This window comes from Ochlerotatus camptorhynchus, unplaced genomic scaffold (genome assembly GCF_037179485.1).
Source record: "Ochlerotatus camptorhynchus isolate MF236.1 unplaced genomic scaffold, CSIRO-AGI_Acam_v1.1 ptg000467l, whole genome shotgun sequence".
NCBI classification, from domain to species: domain Eukaryota; kingdom Metazoa; phylum Arthropoda; class Insecta; order Diptera; family Culicidae; genus Ochlerotatus; species Ochlerotatus camptorhynchus.
Genome location: NW_027040953.1, coordinates 913,628 through 923,910, shown reverse-complemented (window position 1 = coordinate 923,910; position 10,283 = coordinate 913,628). Strand labels below are relative to the sequence as shown.

Sequence of the window (10,283 nt, the reverse complement as noted above, 5' to 3'; positions counted from 1 at the left end):
CGTCCACGCTTGTACGGAGGGAGGACTGTACGCTCGAACACAAGGGGTAAATACCTGTGTTCCATCCCAGGAGATCGGACAACCAAGGAGTGTACATTAACTTTCTTAGCTCTGTCACTCCCAACGATTTATATAGCCTATTTTCAAATCCTGCCTACGGAGCGGTTGGTACGGTATGTCCCCGCTCTTTGATTACCTGTGGATTAAATGTTAACCACTGTCTATACTTATTAAGTAGACATGGTAAACATTCACTTCCACAAAAATTAACTAAACGCTACACAGTAGGCCTGGCCGCTTTATTGTTTGTTTCACATCCTTGATGTGCAGCAGGCATTAATAATGACAAGAAAAATGATAGATGTATCATTTTCCAGGATTCTTTCAAGAACTGGCTGTGTATGTGTAGACTAGACTAGACTAGAATAGCACTTCCGTTTTGTGGTGGGCTATCTGCAGCTTTGCTCCTTGCATCCAGTTGGAAACCGTGTCGATCGCCTCGGTTGCCAGCATTTCTACCTCTTCCAACGTCTCGCCTACTACCGCCAACACGACGTCGTCCGCAAATCCTACGATCTCAACTCCTTTGGGCAACTTCAGCGTTAGCACGCCGTTGTACATCACGTTCCAGAGCGTTGGGCCGAGGATGAAGCCTTGTGGCACACCCGCCGTGATCCGGATTGATTTATCTCCCATGTCCGTTTCGTAGACTAGAACCCGGTTCTGGAAGTAACTCCTTATAATGCTACACAGGTAATCAGGAACCCTCATTCCATGCAGTGCTTCGGCGATGGCCTCCCAGCTGGCGCTGTTGAATGCGTTCTTCACGTCGATTGTTATCACGGCACAATATCGATCTCCTCTCCGCTTCTGTTTAGACGCTTTCTCGGCACTCACGACCACTGTCTGAATTGCATCCACCGTTGATCTCCCTTTCCGGAATCCGCACTGCCTCACCGACAATCCATGCTCACTCTCCGTGAATTTCGTTAGCCTGTTGAGGATGATCTTCTCCAATAGCTTTCCGACTGTATCCAGCAAGCATATAGGCCTATACGATGCTGGATCCCCCGGCGGTTTTCCGGGTTTCGGCAGCAGCACTAGCTTCTGTATCTTCCATCGGTCCGGGAAGTGACCTTCATCCAGACACTTCTGCAGCACTATCCTGAACATGTCCGTATGTATGTATGTGTGTGTATGTATGTGTGTGTATGTGTGTGTGTGAGGGTTGTATGTATGTGGGAGGGATGGGGACATGTTCGCGTAAGTATGTACATATGTTATAGAGTCAATTTCTGAGTCTAATCCAGTTTTTAGCAAGGTGTCCATTATGCCCCATAAGGGTGTTCATTTCGCCCCGTACCCCATCCACCAACCCGGTTTACAAAGAAGTTTTCAAATTGTTTTTACGATTGGAGTGTATAGTATATGGATATTATTTGATGTTTGACTTTTTATCTCCGACAATTACGGGTATTTTACACTCATAAAATGTATTTTTCCTTAACGTGTTCATTATGCCCCTAATTCCCCTATATGTTATTTAAATTTTGTGACTAAGACCAACAATGTTTTGGACTTCGTTTTATATTTTGAAAATTTTCAAATTTTGAAAAGAAATATGTTAAATGAAATCGGTTATGATCAACGTACATGCTTGAAAATGACTTTCTGATTGAACTTACCAGTGATTTGAATATAAATTAATGTTTTTTGAATAATTCAATTAAATCGAAGCCAGATCAAATTATAAGATATCTTTCAGAAAATAATCCAGGACATCATTGGAACACGTTTTGATAGTTGAAATACGTTAAGTTTGTCCCGCTGGAGAGATTGACGTCAAAGTGCGAGTGGTCGCAAACGTCTTTTTAAACTGCTCCAATGGTATGCTCCATTCTCAGTTGTAAAACACCTTGGGCGTTCATGGGTAGAAAACAGTCAATTTTAATGTGTTGAATGCTATGTATGATACTTATCTACTACTGAAATAAAGCAATCATCTTAGGAAATCATATTTACACCCTAATAAGCAATCGACTGAAGAACACATCAACAAATCACGATAATTGATCGATAAATACCAATAATCGCTGGATTTATTCACTCAATCCTCCTCGACCGATTCGAATAGGTCTGATAGCTCCATTCGAAAGCTCCAGCTACCAAATACAATTCCAAGCAATATTATGAAAAATGAGCCTCAGAAGATACCTGTCACACCGCACCGCACCGACCAATCTCAGCCATAGTTCACCCTTCAGCCGACTAGGTGCAATATGGCTAATTCAAATCCCCACACATCCATCTGTGTAAATGTACACGCAAGCCTACCTCCTAAGCCAGCACCGTCGGCGGCAATAAATCCACCTCAATTAACCTCGTTTCGTGATTTGTGACGACGATGAAGGTGGTATCTTGGAGCCTAGGCGACCACCGGAGGCTGACCTTTCTCTTGATCCCCCTTCGCTTTACTCATCCTAACTAGGAGGATATTTTCAGGTTGTTTTCTCGCGATAATCATCGGGAAGATTAGATGGGACTTGCATAATCTTGCCCCATCCGTCCGTCGGCAGATGTGTTCTCGAGGTGTGACTAAAGTTCGACAGCTGTTATGCAATGGGCTCATAACAATGCAAGCGAAACCACGTGCCCGGTTGGGATTTTCCCCGCCAAGTTGTTGTTGTTCAGATTTGTTTCAGTCATAATTTAATGATCGGCTTCCGGCATATTAAGAGCACCCGGTAATTTACAGGCGTTAACGAGGAGTACTCATCAAACACTCTTCAGAGGTTGTTTGCTCTATTTTCAGCATAAGAAGTTTCACGATGCTAATGTAACTGATGTCCGACTCGCAGCAATGACCGAAGCCGTGTTGTATAAGTACCGACCTTCAGCGCTTAGTTTTTATCCAAAACACGAATATCTGCTGATACACCGTCCGACCATATAAAAGATTACACCATCTTTAAGAGGATGATCTTCTCCGGTGCAAATTGTTCGCATTCACATCGAAACAGCAACACATCATCGTCTGTCAACGGGGAGCAATTAAATCCTACAATTACCGCAGGCCAGTAAAACCCGCCGCCATAAAGTGTGCGAGTAGAGCACTTGGTTGATGATCGTAATATTTTTGTGTTTTATATCAGAAAAATATCATTTGAGACGGTTTTTTTTTTTTTTTTGGTTTCGCTAGTTGTAGGCAAACGGGCGTGTGAGTCACATTCGGTTGTTGCCTTTGATTGAGGTTAGAAACGACGCACACTGCTGCATCGGTGCCAAATGTCAAGGGTTGGTTGGAAGAGGGTGCTCTGGGCAGTTTACGTTGAAGCCCCGGACGGGTTTTTATCTGTTAGGCAGGACGATTGCAGTTGGAATGTCGATGACGGCCTTGACGCTCGACCGACCGGTTTGTAATTAGCATCTAATAACTATGGATCACGAGTTGTAACGGGTTGGAATGATCTTGTAGATATCTATGCAGGAAATCAGAGCCGAGCAAAATATAGAATTCTATTTTTCTGAAGACGATGGCAAACTCGAATTTCGGAAATATTTATTCAAGATATTTCTCATTCCAGCTCAAGTACAAACAAAGTTGTAGTCAATCATAATTTTCCATAATGCTAATTTTGATATTCGACTTTCTGAATTTACTTTAGCAAAACGATATAGTGGTTCTCAGAATTTCATGAAAATTGGTAGTTTTGTTCCTTATCGTATTTTTGACGTAGGACTACGTCTGTGATTTATATATGGGGGCAAACTTTGTGAAAACCAAAAATGGATCACGTAACTAAATTATGAAAGATTTTGAACGTTAATAACTCAGCTACCCCTTGACCAATTTCAATTATTTTATCACCAATCAATCAGAAATATTTCTACGGATCGATTCGCATCCGACTGTTGATTTTCAACAAGAAACTATTGAAAAAATGGTGAATGTCAATCATTATCCAAAAGCGTCGAAATAACTAACAAATCCACCAATTACGTACATGCATATGCTGCTTCCCCAACACTATCATAAGATTATTGTTAATAGACGAAATAAGTCGAATTGGTATTCACCTCCGATCTTTGCGAATAGGGAGGATGTAATTGCGTAACATTTTGCACACTCATCGACATATTGAAAACCACACGCCCCCAACGACCACACAAAATGCTCTCCAGAGTTGTAATCTTGTAACCAAACTAGGAAGTAAGAGTACAAGTGATTTTGATCAATTCTCTTCATCGACTTTCTGTTTCGTTAATAACTCGACGGCAAACACATTCATTGATACGTTTATTGTTCTGGATGATAGAAGAGCATAGCAGAAATAGGTTAGTGAAGCCATGGTCATCAAAAGCGGACATCGATGAAGAGAATTGACTTTCACCCCTCTACTTCTAAGCCTCTTAATTCAGTCGTCGTCATAGTCATAGTCATTGGGTTACAATTGCTGGTTGCAATTCTGCTGTTCGACATTTTCGAAGGACCACCAAAAAAAGTAGAAGGGTCACTAGGGGCACGAACGGAAGCTTGACGTAGGACCGCTAGTGGACGGAATGAATGTGAAGAGCATTTAGTTCTTTTAATTGATCAATTATCTATTATCTCAACTCGTTCCGTTTTTGAATTGTAGGTGTACCAAATTTGTATTAATTTTTTTCAAAGAGAAAGTTGATTAAGAGATTCAATCAAAATCACTTGCACCCCTGCTTCCAATTTTGGTTACAAGATTACAACTCTGGAGAGCATTTTGTGTGGTCGTTGGGGGCTTGTGGTTTTGAATATGGACAAACAAGCACAGATAAATTTTATTCCAACTGTTCGCGACAGTCCTCACCTTGCAAGCACACACCTTGCACCGTCGATCCGTAACGTTAGGCATTGAATACGGATAACGGATAGCTTTGACGTTGATGTAAACCTTCAATCCGGACAAAGAGTACCAGCGGACAATGACTGTTTACAAGTGAACAAAGACACAAAGTAGACGAATTAAAATGTGCGTTGACAAAACTTTATCCTAAATTGTATTATTAAAATTCTAGTTTACGAAGTTAAAATTACTTATATTAATTGAATTGGAGGTAAACTTATATTATATTTGATTAATTAAACTTATAATCTAATGTACAATACGATAAAATTTAGACACCAACAGCAAACACAAACAATCAGCTACGACGTGAATTCTTAAATATTAATGGACTAAAATCTGTAAGTTTCATGCAATTTATTATTATAATCTAGCTAATAAAAATCACAATTTGTAGCTTAAAGCTTACTCTACGGAAAAACCAGAGTTTTATAGCATATATAGAGGTCCGAAAAACCAAGTGGAATTCACACCAGTGGCAACAAATCTTTAAGAGATTTTAACGCATTTGAGGTTATCCGGACGCTATCAATCACAGCTGTGATTATTCACTCGAACTTTGTTCAACTTCGTCACATTATTGTTGTGAACTATGCCGGATGAAACTAGCCGCGCCTGTTGTTCAGTGCGAATCATTGCATCGGAAGACTCGGCATTGCAAACCGAATGTCCCGCTTGCGACCGATCAGGTGTGACGGACCGTTTGATGGTCAAGTGTGACTCGTGTGAAATCTGGTATCACTCTATCTGCGTCGGGGTTGATGAGTCCGTGATGGATCGAAGCTTCTGTTGTACCCAGTGTCTACATCGTCATTCGCCTGTCTCCTCGCAAGTCGGGAAATCATCGACCACTAGTGCCATTCAAGCAAGGGTCGAACTTCAAATGCAACGTATAGAGGAAGAGAAGCGGTCCAGGAGAGGCTAATGTGGGAAATTAAGGAGCAGGAGAAGGCTTTACGAGAAAAATCGATGCAGCAAGAGCTTGAAAGCAAGCGGAAAGCGAATCAGCAACGGTGGGAATTGGAGAGGCAATTCATCGGCAGGAAGTACAACCTTCTGCAGTCCGTGAATGAAGGTGACGACAATGAGAGTGTGAGGAGCCTACGTAGTAATCGTAGCTCTAAAAGCACGGTTCATCGGTGGTTGGAAGACCAGAGAGAAACGATCATGGCAGCTTGTGCTGGGAACGTTGAAGTCCCAGTAGTTACCACATCGTATACTGGAACGATCCCGAAACGGACCACTGCAAGGAGCATAATTACCAGTAGGAACCCAACCACACCAGTCATAACAAGCATTTCATCGAGACAAGCACAGGTCAGGTATACGGATGAAAACTCGCTGTACGACATTGCAGTAGGTGGAGTACCAGCCCCTGTCAGTGGCCAATTTTTCGAGGCGGTCGGCGCATCAGTTCCAGTATCAAACGTCGATACATTTCCGGCTCCCGTTCGTAATCCAATACCTGCATTCAGCGATTTGATCTCTCCACCAACTTCAAAACAAGAGGAACTTGCGAAGACTTTCTCCGAAATCTCGTCGAACGCAGTGATGGCCCAGAGGAAACTGGAGCAACAGATACTCGATTTGCAGCAACAGATGGACGATCTTCAACGGCAGTCAGCGAATCAACTTCGGTCCCAGCAGGATCGAGATATTCTGATGACTCAAATTCCAGCTGTAACTGATTCAAGTTAACACGGTAGGGTACCGGGGGAAGGTAGGTCAAGCCAGCTGTTAGATTCTTTTTCGGCAAATCAAGTGCCCACTCCACGATTCAGGGAACCATTGTTGAATTCGACCCCTGAAACAACTCCCACGTTAGAATAAGTAGTGCTTTGGATACCGTTCTCTCATCAGCACCTTCCAGTGTGCCTCTACCACACCCCATAGTGACGACTATTCCTAGTTACCCTAATCCAATTCCATCTCCATGGGTTCCGCCAAGGATGCCAGTAGTTCCACCAAGGATGCCAGTAGTTCCACCAAACGTTCCGATATGTGGTCCGAATGCCCAGCAACTTGCTGCCCGGCATGTCGTGCCAAAGGAACTTCCTCACTTCGATGGTAATCCATTGGATTGGCCTTTGTTCTTCAGTAGCTACACAAACTCAACCCAAATGTGTGGCTACACTGATGCAGAGAATCTGATGCGATTACAGCGTTGCTTGAAGGGCAATGCTCTTAGTGCGGTGAGCTATCAACTTCTGCATCCATCTTCCGTCCCGCAAGTAATGAAAACTTTGCGAACATTGTACGGTCGGCCGGAGTTGGTCGTGAACAGTCTTCTCACTAAAGTTCGATCCACTCCCGCACCAAGGGCTGACAAATTGGAGAGTATTATCAGCTTCGGTCTCGTAGTGCAGAATCTTTGTGGTCATCTGCGCTCGTTGGGTATGGAGAACCATCTGTCAAACCCGACTCTGTTGCAAGAGCTGGTGAATAAGCTTCCGGCGGGAGTCAAACTTGATTGGGCTCTTCACCAACATCGAATTCCTGTTGTAGATCTGCGTGCTTTCGGGGAGTTCATGTCGACAATTGTCTCTGCTGCCAGCAACGTCACGTTTCAAAGTGACTTCGAAACGATACGCTCATCAGCAGCTTCGAAGTCGGAGAAACCGAAAGGGAAAGAAAAGGGTTTCCTGAACACTCATGCGGATGATGGTGATAGAGTAAAGGTGCAAGGTGAATAGAAGCGCAACGTCAACACTGTGGAAAAAGGTCCAGTTCAGCCGAAACCATGTCCAGTGTGTCAGAAGAATGGCCATAAGCTGAAAGAGTGCTACAAGTTTCAGAAGAGCAACATCGATGAGCGTTGGAAATTGGTCCAGCAGCTACATCTGTGTCGACGCTGTTTGGCATCCCATGGAAAATGGCCCTGCAAGGCACCGTTATGTGGACAGAATGGCTGCGAATTAAAGCACCATAGTCTGTTGCATTCAGAAAAGGCGGAGACTCCAGTAACCAAAGACATCTCTTCTCAATCAACTGCGAAGGTGAATGTGCACCGTCAAGGCTCGCGGTCTACTCTTTTCCGGATTGTGCCAGTGCGGTTGTACGGTAAGGACTCATCAATCGACATATTAGCTTTTTTGGATGACGGGTCGTCGTTTACGTTGATGGAGCAAGAAGTTGCGGATCAGCTCGGAATCGACGGTGTGATTGAACCCCTTTGCCTTCAGTGGACAAACAATGTTACACGCACGGAATCGGAATCCAAGGTAGTACAGTTGGGAATCTCCAGTATTGGCGGTGACAAGCGATATATGTTAGAGCGAGTAAGAACGGTTGAAAGTCTCGGGCTACCTCCACAATCTCTTCGCTTCGAACAAATGGAACAACAATTTCCATATCTTCGGGGGCTACCAGTGAACAGCTACAGCGGAGCAGTTCCACATATCCTGATTGGCTTAGACAATACCGACTTGATGGTGACACTGAAGAAGCGGATCGGCAAACCTCTGGAGCCAGTTGCGACGAAAACGAAGCTAGGATGGACAGTCTATGGGAACGTGGAAGGCCTTGATGATCCACCAGAACATCGCCTTCTGCACGTTTGCTCGGGATCAACCGATCGTGAACTACATGATCTCGTCGAGGAGTTCTTCACCGTTGAAAGTACTGGTGTGAAGGTCGCACCGATAGTCGAAACAGATGATGATCGTTGGGCACGGGAAATCATGGAGAAAACCACGATTCGTACACCATCTGGGAGATTTGAAACGGGTTTGTTATGGCGTTATGACTGTATCGAGTTTCCCGAAAGCCGCCCGATGGCAGAGCGGCGGCTTAAGTGTCTCGAGCGTAAACTGACTGCAGATGCGGAACTTTACAACAAAGTGAAGTTACACATCGCTGACCTGGAGGCCAAAGGATACATCCATAAAGCGACACCGGAGGAACTGGCGAACTTTGATCCGCGGAGTACCTGGTTCCTTCCGTTGGGATTGGTTATCAACCCAAACAAACCAGGAAAGATCCGTATGGTGTGGGATGCGGCAGCGAAGGTGGAAGGCGTGTCATTAAACTCCATGCTTCTGAAAGGAAGATCCCTCAAGTCAGTTCTACACCGTTTCCGACAGCGGCAGGTAGCTGTGGTAGGGGATGTTAGGGAAATGTTTTTCCAACTTCTCATTCGCGCCTGGGATCGTCAATCGCAATGCTTCGTATAGCATGATGATTCATCACTACCAGTCGAAGTCTACGTGATCGATGTTGCCACTTTCGGTTCAACGTGCTCACCATGCTTGGCGCAGTACGTAAAGAACCGGAATGCTGAGGAGAACAGAACAGAATTTCCAGAAGCCGTCGAAGCAATAGTCAACAACCACTACGTCGATGACTACCTCGACAGTAGGGACACCGAAGAAGAGGCAATCCGAATAGCGTCAGAGGTTAAGCAAGTTCATGCAAAGGCTGGGTTCGAGCTCCGTAACTGGTTGTCGAATTCGGAAGAAGTTGTTCGACGGGTCGGGGAAAGCTCTGCAAGCGAATGCAAAAGCTTCGCGACGGACAAGTCTACAGGGATCGAAAGAGTCCTCGGCATGCGATGGCAGCCCATCAACGACGAATTCACATTCAGACTTTGCTTGCGGGAAGACGTCGCGCAGTTGTTGAATGGCGATATGATTCCGACCAAGCGAGAAGTTCTTCGAGTCGTCATGAGCGTCTTTGATCCACTGGGACTAGTAGGAGCATACGTTGTTCACGGGAAGTGTTTGGTGCAAGACATATGGAGAAGCAAGATAGGATGGGATCAGCGAATTCCAGAGGAAATCTGCAGTCGATGGCGTCAGTGGGTGCAAGCACTTAAAGGACTGGATCGAGAAACAGTGCCGCGATGCTACTTCCCAGGATACAGCAGTGCCGGCTTAGACAACATAGAATTACATGTCTTCGTGGATGCAAGTCTGGTGGCATTTTCTTACGTGGCATACCTTCGCATCATCGATGAAGGACAAGTACGCTGCGCATTGGTGGCAACAAAGTCCTAGGTAGCCCCGTTGAAACCACTGTCCATTCCACGGCTGGAACTGCAAGCGGCAGTTCTTGGAAGTCGCCTAATGAAGTCTGTTCAAGAGAGCCACACCTTACCTATACGACATCGAATGATCTGGAGCGATTCAAGCACGGTATTATCTTGGATCCAGTCGGACCAACGTAGATATCGACAGTTCGTTGCAGTGAGAGTCGGTGAAATCCTGAGCAAAACCTGTGTGGGCGAATGGCGGAAAGTTCCTGGAAAGCTGAACGTGGCTGACGAGGCGACAAAATCGGGAGAAGGTCCATGCTTCAAAAACGGTTCTCGGTGGTTTACGGGTCCAGAGTTCCTCTACAAGGCTGAATCGGAATGGCCAGGCAACGAGCTGCCAGAACCGAACATACCAGAGGAATTTTGAACCGTCC

At 44.8% G+C, this 10,283-nt stretch overlaps 1 protein-coding gene across 1 annotated transcript; it reads left to right on the top strand.

The window, feature by feature from the left end:
- The first annotated feature begins 6,826 nt into the window (after positions 1-6,826).
- Positions 6,827-9,871, top strand: LOC135712246 (uncharacterized). Its single transcript, XM_065235204.1, has 3 exons — positions 6,827-7,562; positions 7,605-8,974; positions 9,050-9,871. Exons 1-3 carry the CDS (start codon positions 6,827-6,829, stop codon positions 9,869-9,871), a joined length of 2,928 nt encoding a protein of 975 aa, XP_065091276.1.
- Positions 9,872-10,283: the final 412 nt, after the last annotated feature.